General features: G+C 42.7%; 1 protein-coding gene and 1 long non-coding RNA gene across 29 annotated transcripts in view; both read left to right on the top strand.

Annotated features, from left to right (window-relative positions):
* The window catches only part of KIF13A (kinesin family member 13A), a 216,575-nt gene that overhangs the window by 135,913 nt on the left and 56,087 nt on the right, over positions 1–24,575 (top strand). For all 28 annotated transcript variants that reach the window (XM_084967433.1, XM_084967426.1, XM_084967431.1 and 25 more), the window contains 7 exons: positions 11,175–11,286; positions 11,625–11,837; positions 14,524–14,634; positions 16,063–16,197; positions 17,638–17,768; positions 24,055–24,141; positions 24,267–24,433. In XM_084967433.1, the coding sequence (XP_084823559.1) occupies positions 11,175–11,286; positions 11,625–11,837; positions 14,524–14,634; positions 16,063–16,197; positions 17,638–17,768; positions 24,055–24,141; positions 24,267–24,433 (956 nt within the window). The remainder of the gene's footprint in view (positions 1–11,174; positions 11,287–11,624; positions 11,838–14,523; positions 14,635–16,062; positions 16,198–17,637; positions 17,769–24,054; positions 24,142–24,266; positions 24,434–24,575) is intronic.
* Positions 151–6,399, top strand: LOC146401204 (uncharacterized). Its single transcript, XR_014809685.1, has 2 exons — positions 151–5,911; positions 6,217–6,399. It is a non-coding gene; the product is annotated as an uncharacterized LOC146401204 (long non-coding RNA).

Below are 24,575 nucleotides of genomic sequence, written 5' to 3'. Positions count from 1 at the left end.
CCAGAGTATCGCTGTATAATGTTGTCTTGTATAAACGCAAGTCCCAATTTTGAAAATCAAATCATATCTTAAATTTGACTCGAGACGCTTATCCTAAGGAGAAAAATCTGCTTCGAACCCCTTTGTCAAGCTAATACTGTTTAAACATCAACACCTCCACACAACAAAAAAAGTAACAGGTATTGAATAACTGCCATCCTGAAATCTCATTCTTTGCCATGAGTACCTGCAGCGTGCCCAGGATACACTGGGGGCTGAAGGAGAGCCGAGTGGTGCAGGGTGTGTCGGAGCTGGCCAGGTGGAGGTGAGGTAAAGGCACTCCAGGCGGAGGGTGCAGCAAAGGCACAGATGAAGGGCTTGTTCTTTCAGTCCCGTAGTATCCCAGCATGTTTCCTGGTATGCAGAAGTCCCCCTGTTCTCCAGCGTGAGAGGGAGCAGAGTTTGCATTTATGAGTATGTACTTGGGGGTTTCCTGTTGTGGTTCAGTGGGTTAAGAACCCAAGTAGTATCCGTGAGGATTTGGGCTTGATCCCTGGCCTTGCTCAGAGGGTTAAGGATGTGAGCTGTGGCATAGGTTGCAGACACGGCTTGGATCTGACATTGCTGTGGCTGTGGTGTAGACTGGCAGCTGCAGCTCCAATTCAGCCCCTAGCCTGGGGACTTCCATATACCTCAGGTGCGACTCTAAAAAGCAAAAAATAAAATAAAATAAAATAAATGTGTTTGAGCAAGGCTGCCTGGGTTTAATCCTGTCCACCACTCACTAAACACGTAAGTATCACAGGCAAGTGAATTCACCTCTCTGTGTTTCATTTTTCTCATCTTTGTGATGGGGGTGATAACAGTACCTGCTTCATAGAATTGCTGGGGATTAAAATGCTGGTCATGTGCTTAGAACAATGCCTGGCATGTCGTATATACTGAATAAATATTAATTGTTGTAGCTATTATTTTTATAATCTATATAAAGAGCATGTTCATTATTCCAGGTTCAGCAGAAAGTAGTTTAGTTTGTATTTGTAATATTTTTTGTTGGTGGTGTTAAGAAACTAACTCGGGCTTTTGTTTAGGACAGAAGGTGACCAGAAGTAATATGTTCAGGAACATGTTTGTGCAACTTGCATTTTAGGGTGGTGCTAACACACGGTAATTATGCAAAAGTTTATCAAAGTTTAAAACGGGCAGTGAACTATCACCCCCTCTCTCAGGTGGACGCAGCCATGCTCATTGCACAGACTGCTGCTGTGGGGGGGGGGGGCTAACTTCCAGTCGTTCTGTCTCCTGCTCTCATAACAAGGGCTTTTGCTCTGTTTCATGACAAAGCATTGTAGGAGGGCAGACAAGCACTACAGCTCTGCGGTCCAGAGCACAAGAACCGGGATGGGAATGAGGAAGCAGGTGCCAAAGGAAGGACTTTACTGGTGCTAAGCCATGTCAGCCCCTTGGCCCGTGGCTCCGCTCATGGGAGGACACTGGGAATTGTGTGCTGTGAATTCGTGGAAAGTTAAGAGTGTGGCTGCCTTGACCTGCAGTGGTCACTAACGTCTATTGACTTTTTGCTACATGCCAGGCACTGTTCTGAATGCCCTGTTTGTGATAACTCATCTGATCCTCAGATCAGTGTAATGAGATGGGTTTGTTAGCCCCATTCTGTAAATGAGAAAACCAAGTAAGAGAGCAGTTAAATAATATGTCCAAGGTCACAAAACTCTCAGCATGGATCTTAGATTTGGTTGTAGGCAGTTTAGCTGCAGAGCCCAGGCTCATCTGCTGTGCTGTATATGCCTCACTATTCTGTTTGCCTGGAAGAGTCCTGATTGGTACTTTTGTCCCAGAGTAAGTATTATAGTGCCCCCTGCAATTTGGACAATAAATTTTGTAGTGTCCCAAACTAGTCCCAAGGGCACATGATAACGTGACTTAGCACGTTTAACCCAGCAGCTGGTTCTATTCCATTATGACTACGTGAATGGAATTCTCTTAGCATCCTACTATCTTTCTTTACTTATATGAATGTAGGTATTTCTTCCTACTAGTCCATGACATGTCTACATTTTTAAGGTCCTTCATAGTTTTCGGGGCACTTTCATATGCATCATTTCGTGTGAGGTTCATTGTATATCTATTTACCTTTATTTAAAGATGAGGAAACTGTTGGCTGGAGATATTTAAGCAGTATGAGTAAAAGCTGAGCCAGGTGTTTATTAAGCCTCTGCTATGTGCCTGACACTGCATAAGATGTGGGGATGTGAGAGGAATTTAGATATTGTTGGAGACAGAATATTGCCTCCCTGTTCCCCAAATATGTCAGGTCCAAATTCTCAAAGGGACTCACAAAGGGACTTTGCAGATGTGATTAAGTTAATGATTTTGAGAAGATTATTTCGGTGGGTTTGCTGTTTTCACCAAACTCCTTACAAGTGAAAAGAAGGAGATGGGAGAGCCAGAACCCAAATGATGTAGGGTAAGAAAGACCTCACAGTCCACTACTTCTGTGAGGATGGAGGAAGGGGCCATGAGCCAAGAGATGGGGGCAGCAAGTAGAAACCAGAAAAGGCAAGGAAGCAGATTCTCCCCCTAGAGCCTCCAGAAGGAACTAGCCCTAGGAAACATATTCTGGACTCCTGGCCTCCAGAACTATAAGATAATACATTTGTGTTGTTGTAAGGTGCTGTATCTGTGGTTATTTGTTCATGATTGCTGCCTTTGAGGAGCACCTAGGTTAAGATACAATAAATTTTCTTCAACAGAAAAAACAAAGGGAGGAAAGAGAATTTTTCTTGACCCAGTAATGTTGAGAATGCTGCATAACCCAGCCTTTATGCATGGAGCAGGGATTTTTTTTTTTTTTTTTTTTTTTTTTTTTAGGACACATTTACCAGCCTGTGGATGTTTGCCAGATTGGTCTTGTGCTTTTCCCAAAATAGCTGCCTCGAAGGGAGTAGAGCTGCCTCTGAACCCTTTCCCTTGAACCTCTGTCCAGGGCTATTTCTTTACCCCACACATCTTTCTCATCTCCCTGAGTTGGTGCAGACATGCCAGGAGCCCACTGCAGATCCAGCTTCCCACCAGGGGACATCCAAGTTCTCAGCATGGTCATTGGTCCATAGTCACTGAATCAGTGGGATATCTCACAATAAGACCATGCCATGCACGTTTGGAGGGATGGAACTATTACATGGGTGTGGTGGGGACACAGATGACAACACAACTTGGAGGTTCAGGGAGGGCTGGCTTCCCAGAGGAAACCCTGGATTTGCTTGGTTACAGAAACTAGGGATGTGACCTTTCTGTGCCTTGGTTTCCTCAACTGTGAAATGTGAGTGAGGAAACAATGTAATGAGTAGGGCTCTTAGGAGGCTTAAACTAGTAACTATTTGTAGCATGCTTAGAACACGCCTACGTGGCACAGTACACTCTATGTAGGTGTGTACTGATAAGGTAAAATAAATAATGCACTGAAACTTTTGCCCAGTGGTTCCGCAAATGGCTTCTTAAGCCTTAACATCAGTGCCTGGTGGAGGACTAAAATTAAAAGAAATCTCTGACATGTTTCCTGAGCTTTCCCTCAGCCTCCTCTTGGGGCTTCCTTGGATAGAGCATTAGTAATCCTCTTAAGCAGACCTGCCAGGGACTTCACACAGACACGAGTGTCTGCTTAATGGACTCTGGGTCGAGGAGCTTCATCTCTCCTTAATTAAGCTCTGAAGAGCTTTCCCGTACGCATGACTCCTTCAGGCGGAGCAGGTGTAACGCACCGCCTGGGCTTGTCCAACCCTGGAGGGATAGGTTGTCTATAGACCATCCGTCTTCACTTCTGGAAATCATCTACTGAGGCTGGACGGATGAGGCCGCTGGAGTCAGCCTGGGTCCGCTTTTCTGAGAACTCATCATCGAATGCACTCTAATACCTGCAGGAATGTCAGTAGAAATGGTTCTGGGGATTGAAAAGGTGGGAGGAGCAAAAATAAAAGCAGGAGTTCCCATCGTGGCTCAGCAGTTAATGAATCCAGCTAGTATCCGTGAGGATGTGGGTTCCATCCTGGCCTCACTCAGAGGATTAAGGATCTGGTGTTGCCTTGAGCTGTGGTGTAGGTTGCAGACTCGACTCAGATCCTGTGTGGCTGTGGTAAAGGCTGGCAGCTGCAACTACCAATTCGACCCCTAGCCTAGGAACTTCCATATGCCATGGGTGCAGCCCAGCACTAAAAAGCAAAACAAACAAACAAACAAACAAAAATGTTCTGTTTTATTCTTAGCAACAGCCAGCTATTGACTGCCAACAGGATTCATCTAATGAGACCTTTCCCAGTCTCATTTCCATTTCAATTACTGTGGTTAATAATAAAGTATGTGCCAAACATTTCCCAAACTGAATTCTTCTAAAACTTGTTCTAGGGATATTAATATATGTTACTCCTAGGATTCTGTCATGTAATTAATGGTATAATAACATAAGCATAATATTGACTCGAATTTTTTCTTCTGGAGTATCCTCCATGACTCTTGTTCATTTCCTCTGGGAAACCTCACTTTGGTGAGTATTGCCTGAATAATCAAACGTGAACTTGTACCTACGGAAAATAAAAGTGGCCTGCCTTCTGTGCATTATTCAAGGGCAGACAGGGGGTCCTTGTTAATTTACCGCTTGCACATTACAGGATCTGCATGTCAAGAGAAACTGAGTAAATGTCTCTATATTAAACACGAGAGACCCACAAAGGAGAGGGCAAAAATCTGCTCTGGGGGAAGCAGTAGTCACATCTTTTGGAGCATGTACCATTGTTACTTCAGTATTTGCTAAAGCATTCTTGTGAAAGACTAGTTCCTCAGGTGGCTCTGGGAAGAAGAACCCTGGATAAATAATTTTAAGAAAGGTTACTTATCACCCTTCCTTTGAAGATTCCCAGTGGTGAAAGCTCTGAGAAGTCTTGCAGTCATGAATCCCTTGTAACTTCATCATTCCCTGATTTATTTGATTCTGGGAATTCTGGTGTATTTATTTAACCTCTCCAGAACAAATGTTGAAAAGAACCTCTTTTTGGAAATATTTGTATGTATTTTTTTTTTTTTTGGCCACATCCATGCCAAGTGGAAGTTCTGGGCCAGGAATCAAACCCACACCACAGCAGCAATCCCAGCCACTGCAGTGGCAATACCGGATCCTTCACCTTCTGTTCCAGACAAGGAGGGGAAGGGATCACCAGCTGAATAAGTACCTTTCTCATCAGGAGAACAATAGCCAGCTTGGAAACCCCTCCCAGTGATGCCTCCCTGCAACCTCATTGGCCTGAAATGTGTTTCATGGCTCCTCCGGGCTACAGAGGACCCTGGAAAGTAGGGGTTTCAGCTTGGCACCTGCGTCCCAGCAAAATCAGGTTTCTTCTAGCAAGTAAGAAGGGGAAAATGGATATTGGGCCAACAACCACAGAGTGTACCAAAACCGCCGTTGAATTAGTCCTCAGTGAAAAGAGTTCCATGTTTTGTTGTTCTTTGTATTCTAGAACGGGTGTAATTTGGCAGTTATTGAATGAGTGCTTTCTGTAAGCCAGACACAGTAGTCTCTGCCGCCAAGGTGAACACAGTCTCAGTAGAAAGAGAAATACTCATACAGCTAACACTAATAAAGTTTTGGTTTTTTTGTTTGTTTTTGTCTCTTTAGGGCTGCACCAGAGGCATATGGAGGTTCTCAGGCTAGGGTCCAATTGGAGCTGTAGCTGCTGGCCTACACCACAGCCACAGCAACGCAGGATCCAAGCCGAGTCTGCCACCTCCACCACAGCTCACGGCAACACCGGATCCTCAACCCACTGATTAAGGCCAGAGATTGAACCTGCGTCCTTATGGATGCTAGTCAAATTCATTTCCGCTGAGCCATGATGGGAACTCCACTAATAAAGTTTAATCAGGAGTTCCCGTCGTGGCGCAGTGGTTAACAAATCCGACTAGGAACCATGAGGTTGCGGGTTCGGTCCCTGCCCTTGCTCAGTGGGTTAACGATCCGGCGTTGCCGTGAGCTGTGGTGTAGGTTGCAGACGCGGCTCGGATCCCGCGTTGCTGTGGCTCTGGCGTAGGCCGGTGGCTACAGCTCCAATTCGACCCCTAGCCTGGGAACCTCCATATGCCGCGGGAGCGGCCCAAGAAATAGCAACAACAACAACAACAAAAGACAAAAAGACAAAAAAAAAAAAAAAAAAAAAAAAAAAGTTTAATCAGTATTGCCTTTATGATCTTAGAAAATGATCATTGTAAACATAGGTAAAATAAATTTGAAATCCATCCTTGATGGTACAGATAACTCAGATCATATTGTATCCACTCCTAAGGGAAAGAATCTTGTGGTTAAGGTTTCAAGGAAACTTTGTAGGTTTGAGGAAAGTGTAGAAAAGAAAAAAGAAAGTTGATTTATGACAGTGTTTCTTTTCTTTCAGTAAACTGCTTTTGTTTTTGGTCCTCCTGACTTTATTTGTTTATTGTTTGATCTCCAATCCTCCATTGTTATAGAAGGCTGTCTGTTTATAAATGTTAGCTCCTCACTTAAGCCTTCCTTCCTCACCGTTGGCCCGCCCACCCCCTCTTCCCCAGCCCCACCCAGGAACTTGTGAGTGATGTAAGGATTCAGAGCTTCCTCACTATCCCCACCTTCAGCTGATTAGGTAAAGGAGCAGTGCTTTGCTAGAATTAGGATTCCTGGAGCAGAGCCTCCTTGCCTGCCCGCTTGCATTTCTCACAAGTGTCCTAGCTTAATGAATCTTTTTCGGAGTTCCCCGTTGTGGCGAAGTGGTTAACGAATCTGACTAGGAACCATGAGGTTGTGGGTTCAATCCCTGCCCTTGCTCAGTGGGTTAAGGATCCGGTGTTGCCATGACCTGTGGTGTAGGTTGCAGACGCGGCTCGGATCCCGAGTTGCTGTGGCTCTGGCAGAGGCCAGTGGCTACAGCTCCGATGAGACCCCTAGCCTGGGAATCTCCATATGCCGCGGGAGCGGCCCAAAGAAATAGCAAAAAGACAAAAAAAAAAAAAAAAAAAAAAAAAAAAAGAGGATTCCTGAAGTTACATTTTCAGCCCCTAAAATTGGCCAAAAATTCCGTCCCCATCATGACACCCATGAGCTGCCCATTTGCCTCCAGGCAGTGCTAGTAGGACCATAATTAGTGATTTTATTATTGTGTTAAGGTACCTGAAAATAAAATTCCCATTAAAATATGTAAGCCTTTGGAGTTCCCATCATGGCCTGGTGGAAATGAATCTCACTAGGAACCATGAGATTGCAGGTTCAATCCCTGGCCTTGCTCAGTGGGTTAAGGATCTGGCATTGCCATGAGCTGTGGTGTAGGTCACAGACACGGCTCGGATATGATGTTGCTGTGGCTCTGGTGTAGGCCGGCAGCTGTAGCTCTGATTCGACCCCTGGCCTGGGAACCTCCATATGCCACGGGTGCGGCCCTAAAAAAAAAGGCAAAATAAATAAATAAATGAATTAATTAATAAATTAAATAAAAAGTATGTAAGCCTAGTGTTCACCTCCCAGACATTGAACTTCCAAATGGTTTTCCAGATCCTAGAAGCCCTTGGATCACTGCTTCTAAGGGGGAACCTAGAAGGAATGCGTGGGGTGGACCGGTGACCTCTCAGTCACCACTGAATCCCACTCGTTCTGCCATTTATTTCTTTTTGTTCCTTGGGGACCCTAATAGGTTTAGATGACATTCTTATCTTGAATGCGTGCACAACATTAGGTAAAGAGTTGGCTTCTGTGAGTGATAGGCTTCCCTAAGTGGAAAAGCTGTGGAGCTATAGAACCACTGCTAACCTCAGAGCTGCTGGAATTGACCCCTGAGTCACTGAGTTCTTTATAGTTGGTACGAATTAAAGTGATTTCTGCTGCATTCGAGTATTGCTTCCAAGTGAAAATTATATTTCCATAGTTGCAAAATGTGAAAAACGCCCTCTATGTATGTAACATCCAAAGCAGAAATGTGTTTTTGCCTTATATTGAACTCCTTTTTCCCTCTCATATATATCACATGCCATTTTCTTTCTTAAAATTGTTATCTTTGGGAGGAGTGATTTAACTTGAATTTTTTCTCTTTTTTTCTTTTTTTTTTTTTTTTTGCTTTTTAGGGCTGCACATGCACCTGTGGAAGTTCCCAGACTAGGTGTCGAATCAAAGCTGTAGCCATTGGCCTACACCGCAGCTCATGGCAGCACCGGATCCTTAACCCACTGATCAAGGCCAGGGGTAGAATTCACATCCTCATGGATACTAGTTGGATTTGTTTCTGCTGTGCCACAGTGGAAACTCCCTGAACTTGAATTTAGGGGAAAAAAAAAAAAGCTAATATTAAGAAATCACTCACATGCCATGTACCTTGTCATTTTAAAGTGTACAGTTCAGTAGCTTTACGATATCCACAGAGTTGTATTACCATAACCATGATCTAATTTTAAAACATTTTCATCGTTGCCAAAAGAAACATGGTGTCCAGATCATTTCCCTTTTATCCCACCTCCCCAGCCCTCAGCAGTAGATTGGTCTATTCTGGATATTTCATATGTAAATGGAAGCACATAGTATGTGGCTGGTCAGTTTCCTCATGTTATCATAACAGATTACCACAAACTGGATGGGTTCCAACAACAGACAAATAACTTTCTCACAGTTCTGAAGTCCAGAAGTCCGAAATCAAGGGCTTGGCAGGGTTGGTTCCTTCCTGGTGGCTCAGAGGCCAGATCTATGCCATGCCTCTCTCCTGGCTTCTGGTGGTTGCGGGCGTTCCTTGGCTTGTAGATGCAAGACTTCAGCCTTTCCCCCATTTTCATGGTGTTTCCCCCATGTCTGTGCATCTTCTCATGATGTTTTTATAAGGATGTCAGTCATTGGATCAGAGCCCTTCCTAAGCCAGTATGATCTCATCTTAACCAATTACATCTGCAGGAACCTTATTTCCAAATGAGGTCTCACCTGAGATTCTGGTGGACATGAACTTGGGAGGACACTCTTCAACCCAGGACAGTGGTCTTTGGTATTTGGCTTACTTTTCTTATCAAAAATTCTCAGGGTTCATCCATGCTGTGGGATGTTTCAGGACTTTTATGGCTGAGTAATATTCCCTTATGAGGAGATATTACATTCCATTCTTTCATCATTTCATGGACATTTGGGCTGTTTCCACATTTTGGTTGTTGTGAATATAGCTTCTATGAGAATTTGCAGACAAGTTTCCATGTGGACATATGTTTTCACTTCTCTTGGGGTAGATTTATTTAACTTTGAAGTCTGTCAATTATGGTGTACATATTTATGTCACTTGGCAGTAATGGCTGTTAGTTACTAAAATTCTGGCTCCTTTTCTACCTCTTGGAGTTGCTTTGTATTTCAGTGACTTACCTTCAGAGAATCTTGTTTTGTGGGAAATCTGCTTTTATTCCCTTCATTATTTAATGGAAATCTATTATTAACATTAGAAAGAGAGCTGTCTGGTCTTTCAGTTGCTAACCTCGAGTCATGGGTTGATTTGTGCCCTTCCTTGTGTTTATAAATAAGTGGTAATGTTTGGAGTTCCTGTCATGGCTCAGTGGTTAACGAATCCAACTCGGAACCATGAGGTTGTGGGTTCGATCCCTGGCCTTGCTCAGTGGGTTAAGGATCCGGCGTTGCCATGAGCTATGGTGTAGGTTGCAGACACGGCTTGGATCCCGCATTGCTGTGGCTCTGGCATAGGCCAGTGGCTACGGCTCTGATTAGACTTCTAGCCTGGGAATCTCCATATGCTGCAGGAGCAGTCCTAGAAAAGGCAAAAAGAAAAAAAAAAGGAGTAATGTTTCATTTTAAAATCATTTATAAAGCATTTGTCTTTGAGATATCATGTAACCTTCCTCTCAATCCTGGGAGATGTCCTGAGACTTTTCTTATGTGGCTGCTAAACTTGGGGTCCGATTGATTTCCTTTTAAAAGAGAAATTGGTGCTTAGTTGTGATACACAAGCATGTCCTTCGTTCCACAGTAGCACTGTTGTTTCCTTTCTGACTTCGACCCCAAGTGCAGAGAACACGTATTAACCATCAGGGGAAACTCATTAGCCTAGACCAGTGGTTCTGAGACTCTACCTGCATCAGAATCACACGAGAGGCTTGGTAAACCTAAGGTTCTAGGGAGTTCCCATCGTGGCTCAGCGGTAACGAACTCAACTAGTTCATGAGGATGTAGGTTCGATCCCTGGCCTTGCTCAGTGGGTTAAGGATCTGGTGTTGCCATGAGCTGTGGTGTAGGTCGCAGACACAGCTCGGATCTGGTGTGGCTGTGGCTGTGGTGCAGGCTGGCAACTGCAACTCTGATTGGACCCCTAGCCTGGGGACTTCATATGCCACAGGTGCAGCCCTAAAAAAAAAAGAGAGAGAAAAAGTCAGGTTCTTGAGTCCTGCTATGAGTGTCTGATTCACCAAGTCTGAGCCAGGGCCTAAGAATGTGCATTTCTAACAAGACCACAAGTCACCACATTTGGAGACTCATAGGCCTGGCACCTGAATGTCTGTATCACTCTGGGTATTGTTCATCCACGCTTCTCAAAATTTAATGTGCATGTGAATCACCTGGAGGTATTTTTTTACTGGTTCTGACTTAGTGGGCCTGGGAAAGCCTCCAAGATTCTGCTGGAGTAGTTCTTTGTTTTTGTTCAAGTGCAGTAACTCCACGTTGAAACAAGCTTGCCGGCTCTAAGCAGATGAGCAGGATGTATCATGTAACGTGTCCTGGAAGGGGGCTCTGCAAGTTACATGGTTACTCTGGGAAAATCAGAGGCCAGAATGGTCCAATTTAGACCCAAAGAGTAAATGGCTCAGACTTTAAACATAATCTTTGGAGTAAATTATAATTCTTGAGTGTGACCTTTTAAATGTATGTTTCCAGGTTCTGAAATGAATGTTTCACAGGTCCTATGACTGAACAGAATAGATTCCACAGGGATTCTAAATTCATTCTTTTAAATTAATGAAGTTTTTGTTTTCCCTTTTTTCAGCTTCGTAACAATTATTATAGACCTGATTGTATCAACTCTAGGGACTAATTTCTCTGCATATTTTATATTTATTTCCTAGAAGGATTCTTCTTTTAGGAATACAACAGAAATGCTCCATAAAACTAATTTTTTTTTTTTTAATTTTTCTCTGGGCAGATCACTGACAACCTTGGGGTTGGTTATCTCATCGCTGGCTGACCAGGCGGCTGGCAAGGGTAAAAACAAATTTGTGCCTTATCGTGATTCGGTCCTCACTTGGCTTCTTAAGGTAATTCATTGTTCCATGTTCTTTTCCAACTAGAAATTGGCTGATTCAAAGGTGACAGCTGAGTGGTGTGTGTAAAGCTAACTAAATACACAAGGAACCCCCCGCAGTGCTTCATCCTGATTCCTAAACATACAGGATGAAAACTTATTCCTGTCCTTTCTTGCATTATCCTGCGTTCAAGAGGCATCATGCTTGGCTGTGAATAGAGACCCTTTCATGTGGTCATCCTATTATCTGTGAAATACAAACCCATTTCCACGATGCTGCTCCCCCTCGGGTGTGTTGTGCATGGAATGAATGGGCCTGGTTTCTAAGATGCTGTTTGAAATACGTCGCAGGACAATTTGGGGGGCAACAGCCAGACCTCTATGATCGCCACCATCAGCCCAGCAGCAGACAATTACGAAGAGACCCTCTCCACCCTGAGATACGCAGATCGAGCCAAAAGGATCGTCAACCATGCCGTGGTGAACGAGGATCCCAACGCAAAAGTCATCCGGGAGCTGCGGGAGGAAGTGGAGAAACTGAGAGAGCAGCTGTCCCAGGCTGAGGTACGCCCGGCCCCCGCTCCCTGAGATCCCAGCTCCCTGGCTTGGGGGGTCCCAGTGCAACCATGGCTCGCTTGCTGCTCCGGGTCCCCTCCCTGTGTTCAGCAGCTCTGAGTTGACGGGCGCCTTCTCCGTGCTGAGTGCTGTGCGTGTCACAAGGCTCCATCCCAGGAACCGAGAGAGGGGCTGCTAGAGAAAAGCAGATCAGTGGGTTGGCTGAGGGCAGAGCTTGACGGCCTGTTTACTCAAGGGAATATTTCTGGGTGATGGAAATGCCCTAAACTTGGATCGTAGTGATGTTTGCACAACTCTGAAAATGTACTAAAACTCATTGAATTATGGACACAGTGGGCGAATGTTACGGTATGCAAATTATACCTCAATAAAGCTGTTTAAAAAGCCAGTGGAAGAAAAAAAAGAGAGGGTGTCGCTGCTGCTGCTGCCTGTTTGCTTCAGTCAGGCCGTTGGCCCTTGAGCCCAGATCTCTTCCAGTGGGAGATCCTGAGAAGCAAATGTGCTCCTTTGCTTCACATCATAGATTATCTTCCCACATGGCCTTGCCATTTTCAGAGACGTTCGTTGTGTATCACCTCCTCTTTTTATCGTATTTTTGTTGTGCATTTATATCAACTCCTGACAGGGAACAAAATCAATAATCTTGCATTGCTACCATCTTTCCTTGGCTTTACCCAGACTTGAATAACCATACCTCCTTCCAAAGAGTTGTTGCCAGCTGAGGCACTGTCTCATGGAAATAGCAGTTAGGGCTGAGAGGGGGCCGAGGGCCTTACCTTCAGCCATGTGCTTCCACCTGCCCGGCCTGGGTGTGTGCCTCAGGCTTCTGAGTTCACATTCCTTCATACCACTCTCTGCTGACCTCACAAACAAAAGAAGTCAAAGCCAGGGATCTGCATACTCCATCTATTGGTGACGTGGAGTTGCATTACAGCTGTTTGTTTACATGTCTTTCTCCGCTGAGCCACAGACTCCTAAAGTGCAGGAAGCTGTGTTTTATTAATTTTTTTTTTTAATCCCTAACTCCTAGTACAACATCGATGCTGCAAAGCACTTAGCACACTTAGCACTTAGCCCTGTACATCCTAAATGCTCAAAAAATGTTGCTCTTTTTGTCATTATCATCATTACAATCATCATTGAGTGCATCAAGCATAATTCTTTTTATTGATGCCAAGAAAGGTAGCAGAACGCCTGAAAAGTCAGAATGCTGATACACTTTGATAAGAGTCATGATCTTAGGAGGAAAGTGTAGTGGCTCTGGAATTTGTCTGTAGATGGATAATCTACATCCTCCTTCTTGTCTCTGAATCTGCATTTCTACTATGACTGTATAATCTAGGTCAGATGGATACAAAGGTGCCTGGGGGAAGGGTAAAGAAGAAGAGCCACAACAGGTTCATCTAGAATTTTCGTGTGTATCCCCTTGAACCCTGCACTAAACGTCACTCTCAGACTCTGTTAACACAGTGAGACTGAAGCATCCTCAGCCAGCCTCCACCTCGTCGCCACTTCAGCTTCTTGTCTGAGCTCTCCCATCTTTCCTGTTTATAGGGTTATACTCTGCGGAGGCTCGTGTTACTATAAGGTGTCAACGCATATGGTGGCCAAATGCAGGCCCCGCCCAAATTTCTTTTTTTTTTTTTTTTTTTTTTTTCCGTCTTTTTGCCTTTTCTAGGGCCGCTTCCCATGCATGGCATATGGAGGTTCCCAGGCTAGGGATTGAATCGGAACTGTAGCTGCCAGCCGATGCCAGAGCCACAGCAATGCAGGATCCGAGCCGCGTCTGCGACCTACACCACAGATCACGGCAACATCAGATCCTTAACCCACTGAGCAAGGCCAGGCATCGAACCCGCAACCTCATGGTTCCTCATCAGATTCGTTAACCACTGTGCCACGACAGTAACTCCGAGGCCCCCCTAAATTTCTTAAGCTGTGTATATCTATATTTAGACCTCTTAATTATTCTCACTGAGCAAACTCAGAGGGAAATTACTGCCCTTTTAACCAGATGTCCACTTCCAAGTGAGTGATAAATATGCTAAGTTTATTACCATCAGTAAGAAAAGTAGTTTAAATGGCTCAGACTCAAATTTTAAAATAGATGAGTCTTGGGAGTTTCCAGTGTGGCACAGTGAGCTAAGAATCTGTCTGGTCTCTCTGGTGCTGCTTGGGTTCATTCCCTGGCCCAGGAACTTCCATATGTCAAGAGTGCAGCTGAAAAAAGAAAAAAATAAAATAATCTGCCCCTTCCCTGGTCGGTTGATATAACTGGAATGTGCTTATTGGTGATGTGTGTTGATCTCTGTCTTATTGAAGAAGAAATCTACTTGAGTAACTTGTCCTCATACTTTTCTACTTTGAAAATGAACTTTAGCACCTTTTAGGCCTTTAAACGTGATATGATGGATAAAATTACTCTGGGATGATTTGTATCATCTTAATTCAGGGCATTGGAATTTCTTTTTCTCTTGTAGAGTAGCAGTCATTTACTCTTTCATTTGATTATTAAAAGTCTAAATCCACCCCCCCCGACCCCCCCCGACAGTGGGTGGCTTAACTGTGTCCAACAGACAGTTGATAACTACTTAAGAAGGACAATAAAGGGTTGTCTTGTACATAATGGTGGAAAAAAATGAGAAAATCAGATATCTCTGCTTTCATTTTAAAGGCTATGAAGGCCCCTGAACTGAAAGAGAAGCTCGAAGAGTCTGAAAAGCTGATAAAAGAATTAACAGTGACTTGGGAAGAGAAGCTGAGGAAAACAGAAGAAATTGCACAGGTAGCTTGATAATTTGGGCCTAAAATATTGTGATTCCTTTTCATTTGCTGTCTTTCTTGTTTAGGCACTTGTCATCCTCATAAGGTCCTTTAAGGACCTCTTTCTGCTGAACCAGAGCCTATAAAGTCCCTTTTAGACACTGACTTCCTTGTCTTTTATCAACTATAATTTGGTCCCTGTATTTGACAGAACTGTTGGAGAGCACCGATTTTGTATGGACAGGATATAAGAAATATCTTTAATATGTCCTGCTTTTCACATTTAAACAAAAATCTGTTCTGGCAAAGCATGCAGCTACCTGATTGGCAGAGAATTAATAACATATGGCACATCATCATTCTTTATTGTGTTGGATTCTTTGGGCTTATTACAAAATGCTGTATGAACTTTCCTTGAGATAAAATAAAAAGCAAGGACTAATCCTATAAGCATTTGTGAGTGTGTAAGTGTGACTTAGTTTGTGTGTGTGAGATATGAACCTCTACCCTATGCATTTCATGAACATTGGAATTGCCCACATGTAAGTCTTGGACCATCCCAATCAGGTAGCTTGAAATTAGTAACTGGGACCTAGTCCAGCCTTCTGCTTATGTGTTTCTTGTAGAAATGACAAACACACACCTAACTTTCTATAACTTTCAATAACCTCCATTGCTCTGTGTTTCTTCAGAGCATATAACACCACTGGAAATTCTTTATTTTACTTCTCTGTTTTTTTTATGGTCTCCTTCCAGAAGAATGGAAGTTTTCATGAAAGAAGGAGCTTTGTTTTGTTTGCTGTTGTGTTTCCAGCCCTAGAGCAGTACCTAAAACACACATATTTCTCCCAAAAAGTGAATGAATTCCAGGCCCTCTGTAGAAGGGACCCAGCCTATTCTTCCAGCCCCCCCCCCTCCACTTTCCCACATGCGCTGGGGGCTCATAACTCCTGAAGTCATCCAGTGTGCCCAGAGTCTTCACTGTGTTTTCCTATACCCTTCCCCTAGAACATTCTGCCCTTACCTCGCTACTCCCCCATTTCTTCCTGTTGAAATTCTTCTTATGCCTCAAGAACCATCTCAAATGTATTCTCTTCCTAAAGCCTTTCCTGGATTCTTAGCCCATCATGATCTTCCCCTGAAGCCCAGCAGCTTATTGTTCTTCTCCAACAGCACAGGGCTCTCCTCTTCTGCTTCTAGTTGTGTGGTCTTTTCTCCTCCACTGGACTGGAAGCCCCTTAAGAGCAGGATGGTGCTCGGTTAACCCCTGGTGCCCCTGTGACACTGACACAAGATGGCACGCATTTTAGGCTCTCAGTAAACTTGGTTGAGCTGAGTAGAATTTCACTGGCCTTGTCCCCAGAAATAGTGACTTAAGCTTTCCATGGATACATCTCATGAAAAGAGCAGCAAATAGAGCTGCCCTGCTTTTGTCTGCTTCTGTGCACAGGAGAGGCAGCGGCAACTTGAAAGTATGGGGATTTCCCTGGAGACTTCTGGTATCAAAGTGGGAGATGACAAGTGCTACTTAGTCAACCTGAACGCAGACCCTGCTCTCAACGAACTTCTGGTGTATTATTTAAAGGTAAGAGAGTATATTAATAGATAGTTGCCATCCTGATTCATTCATGTGCAAGTCCCACTTGAGCATCTGTCTCCATGATTTTGCTTTTTGTATCCAGCTTGCCCCTTGTTGAAAGTAAGAGGACTGGGGAGTTCCCACTGTGGCTCAGCAGGTTACAAACCTGACTAGTATCTGTGAGGTTGCAGGTTCAATTCCAGGCCTCTCTCAGTGGGTTAAAGATCGGGTGTTGCTATGAGTTGTGTTGTACATCAAAGACGTAGCTTGGATCCCATGTGGCTTTGGCTGTGGCTGTAGCCGGCAGGTGCAGCTCCAATTGGACCCCTAGCCTGGGAACCTCCACATGCTGCAGATGCAGCCCTAAAAAAGCAAAAAAAAAAAAAAGATAAGATTGGTAGTACAGTCAGGTTACCATTTTGTGTGAAAACAAACTGTTTTGTGTTATACTGGGGCTGTGCAGTTGGGCTCCTTTGCTGTGCAGGCATCGGAAGCACACGAGTAAGTGAGGATGTCAGGGTGATCGCTGGCTGTGGCGACAGGGACTCTGAGAAGCTCCAGAGAGTCACCATTATGCTTCTCAGTAATTCTAAAAAGATCTCAAGATCTGCACAAACCTAAAGCAGACCTTTGTGGTCATTAGACAGCTAGGGTTCATCCATGTCCATACCTTCTAAACCAACATCCTCAGGAAATAACTTCCGCTCCCATAATCCCCTTCCTGTGTAGAGATGAGCGGCCTTTTGGGTTTGGCATTTGGGGCCTCAGGGTTCTACCACTGACTATGCTGCATAGCTTGTTATAGCAGTTCTCAAACTGCTTTGTCAAGGGTTCTCGTCTGCCTAGTGAATATACAGAAGGCAATGGAGGATCAGCTAGAAATGAAGAAAGGAGCCTTCACTCCTTTTAAAAGTCTTCTTGCTTAAAAAAAAAACTTTTTTTTAATTGAAGTCCAGATGATTTACAGTGTTGTGCCCATTTCTGCTCTCTCGATTTTCTATTATCCATTTTATTCTACTTTTTCCAGAGACAAATAGGACACAAATAGCCCTTGACTTATTGAGAGTCCACTAATGGACTTAAGATCTTTTCATTTAGGAGATGATGAAGGGGTAAGGGATTGTTTCTGAAACCTTAATTTTGAAAGACCAAGCCTTGCACTCTCTCTGTTGAATAAGGAAGTATTATCATCAGAGCGACTGAATGATTTTTAGAGCAATAGAACAAAGGACAGGAATGAGCAGTGGGCTGAGTCACCAGGAGTCACAGTCCTCATATGCCTTAAGTTTGAGGTTTTGGCAATGAACCAGATCTCACACCTCCCATCCAGTTCATGCAGTACTGTCAGCCATGTGCTGTCAGGTTATTCACATTGATGGTGCTATATTTTTGCTGAGTTACTTGTAAGCACAGATTTTGTTCTTTACTTTCATGACCTCTTTCCAGGACCATACCAGGGTAGGTGCAGATACTTCTCAGGACATCCAGCTCTTTGGGATAGGAATTCAGCCCGAACACTGTGAGATTGATATTGCATCCGATGGAGAGGTCACCCTCACCCCAAAAGAAAATGCAAGGTAAGAAAACCTATCTAAACGTGTCTTAACATAGCTTGTTTGCAGCAAGTGCCTTATTTTCAGAAGCAGACAGCCTCTTTCTGTTTGCCCAGTGTTGTCAAAGGTAAGGCTGCACTTGATTCTCGGGATTTGCTTTCCACTTGTCCAGAGCTGTGTAATCAAGATTTAGGGCACTAGCTTCAGGGTGGCTGCTTCTGCCTTGACTGGCTGGGTGATCTTAGATAAGATACTTTAATCTTCAATTCCCTCGTGTGATAAATGAAGCTAATAGTAGACACAACATATAAATCACCTGCCTCAATGCCTGTCACACGTAAATATTGAATAAAGTTAGTTGCGATTACCCAGTGTTATGTGTTGTGTAAAAAGCAGCTAATCAGATAACTCCATTGTATGAAAAATGCCTAAAACTAGGCTATAATATGTAAAAAATTGAGAATTGACAGGATAATATATTTACTTTTTAATTTCTAGTAAATGATATTTTGAGTTATTTTATAATATCAAGGTTTAAAATGAAGTCTTAAAACAATATTCATTGATGCACAGCATTATAGTTCAGCAGTTCCCTGGTGGCCTAACAGCTAAGGATCTCAGCTAAGGATCTGGCGTTGTCATTGCTGTGACGAGGGTTCAGTCCTTGGCCTGGGAACTTCTGCATACTGCAGGAATGGGCAAAAAAAAAAAAAAAAAAAAAAAATAGCACTTCTTTTTTAAAAAAATATAATTCAGAACACACATTTTTATGAAGAAAACTGCATTCATTCTGTTAATATCAGCCATACACATTTCTTTTTCTTTTTTTCTTTTTAGGGCTGCACCTGAGGCATATGGAGGTTCCCAGGCTATGGGTTGAATTGGAGCTTCAGCTGCCGGCCTACACCACAGCCACAGCAACACAGGGTCCGAGCCGCATCTGTGACCTACACCACAGATCTTCAACCCACTGAGCAAGGCCAGGGATCGAACCCACATCCTCATGGATCCTATTTAGGTTCGTTAATGCTGAGCCACGAAGGGAACTCCCGTACACATTGCTAAGTGATGAAAAAATGAAACTAACAATAAGAACATACATGATTCATGGAATTTAAAGACCATGCATTATACTGATATATTGTTTAAGATATTTAATGGTATGATACTATTCCATAATTTTTGCTTATTCCGTGTTCAAATAGAATTTGGCTTTATGCTCTATCCCCCTATTAAAAGTGCTGTGGTTTTTTTTATACTTTTTTTAAAAAATTGACGAACTAAATTATACGTGTGTGTGTATGTATGTATGTATGTATGTGTAGACACATATACACAGGACATGATAATTTGATCATATTCTCTGTTAACACTGTATCTAAAAATGATTTTTTTTTAGTAGATTTTCTCGTGTCCAATTTCAATTCCATGTTTTTTATCCTCCTCTTCTTTTCCCACCCTGCCCAATTTCCTCCTTTCCTATAACCTCAGGGTAGTGGTTCATACATTCAGTGTACTTTGCTCCAGGCTCTGTGCTGGAAATGCCTACATGGAGTAACTCAAAGTTGGATGGAAGAGAATGGACAGAAACAATAGTTATTATACAGAGAGATAATGGCTCCTTCTGAAATGATCTTTATAACCTGCAAATCTGATCACTCTAAAAATGTGTAGGGTTTGCAGGACTGGAGGTCAGGGATCTGTTAGGTTATTATTATGATATTGTTGTGGGAACATAGCAGTAGCAAAAGTCATAGAGAACAAAATGTATTTCAGAATTACTTGAGAGTCAGCAAGGTTTAGTCTTGTGCTTAGGGACCAGATGGGGACTCAGTAAAAGAAGTCAGTAATGTTAGATTTCTGTCTTAAGAGACTAGATAAACAGTGCTGCTAAATCAAAATAAGGTCTATGAGAGGAGTAACAGGTTTGGAGGATGATAGGTAATGAGTTCAGTTTGGGATACTTTGACATGGGCGTGCCTTGGGAGATGAACGTGAGATTTCCAGTTGCACATTGTATTTAGGGCTGTAGAACGACGCTAAAGATATAGAACTGGGTGTTATCACTATTGCCTGTCTTGAAAGTGGAGCTGCAGTGTATAGTGGAAGAGTTAAACTATTGTTTTAGGACTGATCTGAAGATAATCCATGAAGGAGGGGGAGGCAAAGGAGTCAGAAGCCATGGAAGTAAACAGCAGGATACAATGATGGAATCCAGGGCAAGAGAACATTTAAAGAAGTCAGAGAGGAAGCTAAGGAGCTCCTGTTGGACATAGCAATTAGGAAGACACTCGCAACCATGGGATATTTAGGTGTCATGTGGTGGTGATTAGAGAAGGAAAAAAATGCAAGGAAGGAAGACAGTGAGGTGAGAAAGCAGGTGGAGACTCTTGGTTGTGAAGATGGAAATAGGTTTGGGGAGACACAGCAGGAGAAGGCCCCGAGGGATTAAGGGATAGTCATTATTTCCTCAGATCTATCCTCAGATCCACCAGTTCTCTCATGACCTGCCTTGCCTGCTGCTTAACCATTCTCCTAAGTTTTGCATTTCAGTGTCTGTTTTTCATTTGCAGAAGTTTAGGAAGTCCTTTTTCAGATAAGCCTGGTCTCTATTGGTGGAGTCTTGTTTTTCACTCCATAGTGTGCTTTAATAATTTTATTTTTACTTACTTTATTGCCCTTATTTGGAAACCCTATTCTCCAAATTTGAAGATTCCCTTCATTCCAACTGCTTGTTGTATCTGCTGATAACTTTGCTTCCTAAAGCAGTCATGATATTTTAGATGTGCTTATTTATCTTCAGCAGTTTATCTGTGGAAGTCCTGGTGGCCTGGGTGCGGCTATATAAATTCCTTCAGAGAGATTTTATATTTGTTTCTTTCAAGTGCCCTAGGCATGCGTCCAAACAGAAATTACTTTTTATGCTAATTTCTTGGCTTGACTACCCAACCAGGCAGTTTCCATAACTTTTTTTTTTTTTTTATTGTAATAAGAGCATACTCAAATGGCAGAGTGATGTGTGTATATGTGTGTTCAGGGCTGTGTGTGTGTGTGGGGGTGTGTGTGTAACCACCTACATAGTAATTGATATGTAAGAGAGGTGAAGCTTCTATTTTTCTCTAATTTCCTCTGGAACTGGTTTTAGTTTTATTCTAGAATAACACTGCACTACTGAACTTTTTTATAGAAAAGTTTATGAATCTGCTAAGACCATTTGGTAGCCACTATTGAGATGATGCTGTTGAAAATTAATATGTAGCTAGGGAGAATGAGAACCTGAATTTTTTTTTTTTTTTTTTTTGGCCACACCCATGGCTTGTGGATGTTCCCAGGCCAGGGATCAAACCCATGCCATGTCACCACCCTGAGCTGCTGCAGTGATAATGCCAGATCCTTAACCTACTGTGACACAAGGGAAATCCCAAGAATTGTATTTTTAAAATTATAATTCAGAGTTTAAAATAATAAAGGACACTGAGTAACACATTTCTACTGTTGATCATACTGCAATTCCTAGAATTTCTGGAGGGTTTTTCAGACACTTTAATAAGCAAAGGGAAAATATTTTCCTTAAAAACTGACTACTGATTTTTTTTTTTTTTTTTTTTTTTTTAGGTAGAAGAGATAAGTATTCTATACAATTGGAAAAAAAAATCTTCTATCATCCTTTTGACAAAAATGTGTATATATTTATAGTGTTAAAAAAACAAAATTCAAGGAAGTTCCCTTGTGGCACAGCAGGTTAAGGATCCAGTATTGCTGCAACCATGGCACAAAACTGTAACTGTGGCACAGGTTCGATCCCTAGCCCAGGAATTTCCACGTGCCACGGGTACAGCCAAAAAACAAACAAAACCCTCCAAATTTGAGTAAATTTGAAGATGGAATTGCTGTATGAAATGGTTCGTGAATTAGGCACCATCTCAGACAGAACGATCCTCTGAGGGGTTACACAACCTGGAAGAGTTACATAATAAGAAGGGTGGGTCAGGGAAAGGAAATCATTAGCAAGGACGTTCATTGGAGGAAAGTAAAAGTTCAAGTGACACCTCTCCTTGACTGAGCCGTGGCGTTTTTATTGGCTGGGCTTGTTGCTAGGCAGGAAGGAGGCCTGTCTTCTTCCTGCTGGGGTAGCAGAATAGTTGTACTTTACCCCCCCTGTTTTGGGGGTACAAGGTAGGTTTCTTCCTGTTGGGGTCATTAGCTGACGTCTTTCATTTGAGGTAAGTAATGGCAGGATGTGAGTTTCCTCTTGAGGCTTCTTGACCTCAATTTTAGTTAAGGTTTCTTTTCAGTAATTTTCACAAGGGACAAATATGTGCATGCATATTCTGATCTCATTTTCCATTTTCGGCAGATGAATAAATCAGAATATAATTCCAAATAGATGGGAAACAGACTTTCAAAACTTGAGTCACAATGTTGCGAGTCATTTGGATAGGAGCGTGTTAGTGTAAAATATACACACCAAAGTTTTCCTATGTTTGTGTATGGCATATTAAAAACATTTTAGATGATATTCCAGAGTACTTTTAATTAATAAAATTTTAGGAGTTCCCGTTGTGGCTCAGTGGGTTAAGAACTGACACAGTATCCATGAGGATTCGGGTTTGATTCTTGGCATCACTTAGAGGATTAAGGATCCAGCATTGCCACAAGCTGTGGCCTAGGTCGCAGATGTGGCTTGGATCTGGCATTGCTGTGGCAGTGGTGTAGGCCTGCCGCCCGCAGCTCCAATTTGACCCCTAGCCCAGGAACTTCCATATGCCACAGGTGTGGCCCTAAAAAAAAAAAGAAAAGGAAAAGAAAGAAGAAGAAAAAAATATATATATCTTAGTCACCAGATTTGAATTCTACCACAAAGGTAAAATGTGGTAACATTTTTCATATGTGAATGCTCCTTGTTCCATAACTTTGAGCTTGAGAGTTCCCTAAAGATAAGGAACCAGCTGAGACTATATGATAAAAGCAATTTACAAAAAAATTAAAACTCAAAGTAATACTCTTTATTTTTCTCCATCAAACTTCACCTGACAGTCTTTTAGCAAATTAAATTTCAGTTAATTAACTAATTAGTTATCCCCATAATGTTTTGTTTTGCCCTTAAAGGCTAGTAAATGTCTTTAAGTGAAGGAAACATTTATAAGAAGACTAAAATTGTCCATGCTAAAAAATCTGGAGGACTTTTCCTCTCCCACTAAAAAAAGCCACAAAGACAGAGCTTTAGCTGTGTCAAAGGATCAGTTGATGAGATCTTCTAATAAGCAGAAAATCCTACATAACTCATTTAGGCTCCTGACTTCACAGCCCCTGCATGGCCCATGAGCTGTAGAAAGTTGCAATGTGAGGGAAACCGCACTATTGAAAGACCACCTCCCATGTCTATTCCACAGTTGCTTCTTCAAAATTTGTTTCAGACAAGTCCAAGATGCACAGACCAGCACAAACCCAGAGACCGGTGAACATCATTTATGGTGTGACATATACTGTGTAATTGAGACTATTACAGTTGTTTTCCATACCCCTAATTATTTGCTTATTTTTATTAAAGGATAATTGACTTACAGTATTATATTAGTTTCAGGTATACAGCATAATGTTTTGATAGATTTATATTTTATTGTCATTTATATTATTTTATTTTATTTTAATGGCCACACTCAGGCATATATGGAAGTTCCCAGGCCAGGGGTTGACTCTGAGCCATATCTGTAATGCTGGATTATCTAACCCACTGTGCCACATTGGGAACTCCCCCCCATTGTCTTATAAAGGATCTTTTTCAGCTCATTCTTGAAATCAAGATCCAGGGAAGATTCGACCATCGTCATTGATTGTTATGTCTCTTAGGTTTCTTTTAGCCCATGAGGCCCCCTCTCTCCTCCACACACCCACCCCCTGCCTTGTTTTCTTGCATTTCATTTGCTGAAGACACCTAACATTTTGCCCCTTGCATCCCGGGGTATCATTTAGCCTCTTCCCTCTGTGCTTCTGAAGTTGGTATTTAGATATAAAAGTTTGATCAGGTTCAGCTCAAATATGGTCAGGAATATCCCATAGGCATTGCTGTCCATCTCCCTCAGGAGTGCAACTGCTTTTGAGGGTTTTTGGTGTCCCTTGATCATCTTTGCCCAGATCTCGTGTTGCCATAGTAGTTACCATTCTGTTATTGCTTCATTAGGTATTAGTCGAATATGTCTAGTGAGGGAACGTTCCCCCAGTTATTGCTTCAGCTCCTAGGTCTGGGCTTTGTGCTCTTCACTGTTCAGCTGACCTATGCCCCCGACCCCCCAATCCTGTGTTCCTTCAGGTCCTGTGTCAACGGCACCCTGGTCTGCAGCACCACCCAGCTGTGGCACGGGGATCGAATCCTGTGGGGGAATAACCACTTCTTCAGGTGAGAGCTTTGTGTTCACTGCTGTCTTCATTCACACATCTTTCTTGTGAGCTGAGTGTAAAACACATTATTTACTCTAAAAAAAAAAAAAAAAAAAAAAAAAAAAAAACCCAAAAACCCCACAGAATTAACTTACCGAAGAGGAAACGGCGAGATTGGTTGAAAGACTTCGAAAAAGAAACCGGCCCACCAGAGCATGACGTGGATGCAGCCAGTGAAGCTTCCTCAGAACCAGACTATAACTATGAATTTGCACAGATGGAAGTTATCATGAAAACGCTGAATAGTAATGGTAAGACCTTAACTTTGGATTCCTTCATCTTGGGCAATTTCTATAAGCATGTCTTAAGTGTCCTTCTGAAACTGAGGCACATACAGTTGCTAATTCCTTAGAAAGATGATTGTTTTTGAGGAGCTAATGAAAATATCCCAGG

Source organism: Sus scrofa, chromosome 7 (assembly GCF_054392235.1).
Source record: "Sus scrofa isolate SSC_HxYL_T2T_F1_AM1 chromosome 7, Sscrofa_HxYL_maternal_Yorkshire_Landrace_v2.0, whole genome shotgun sequence".
In the NCBI taxonomy this organism is placed as follows: Eukaryota; Metazoa; Chordata; class Mammalia; order Artiodactyla; family Suidae; genus Sus; species Sus scrofa.
Note: the sequence above shows the minus strand (reverse complement) of the source record. Positions and strands in the feature narration are given on the sequence as shown.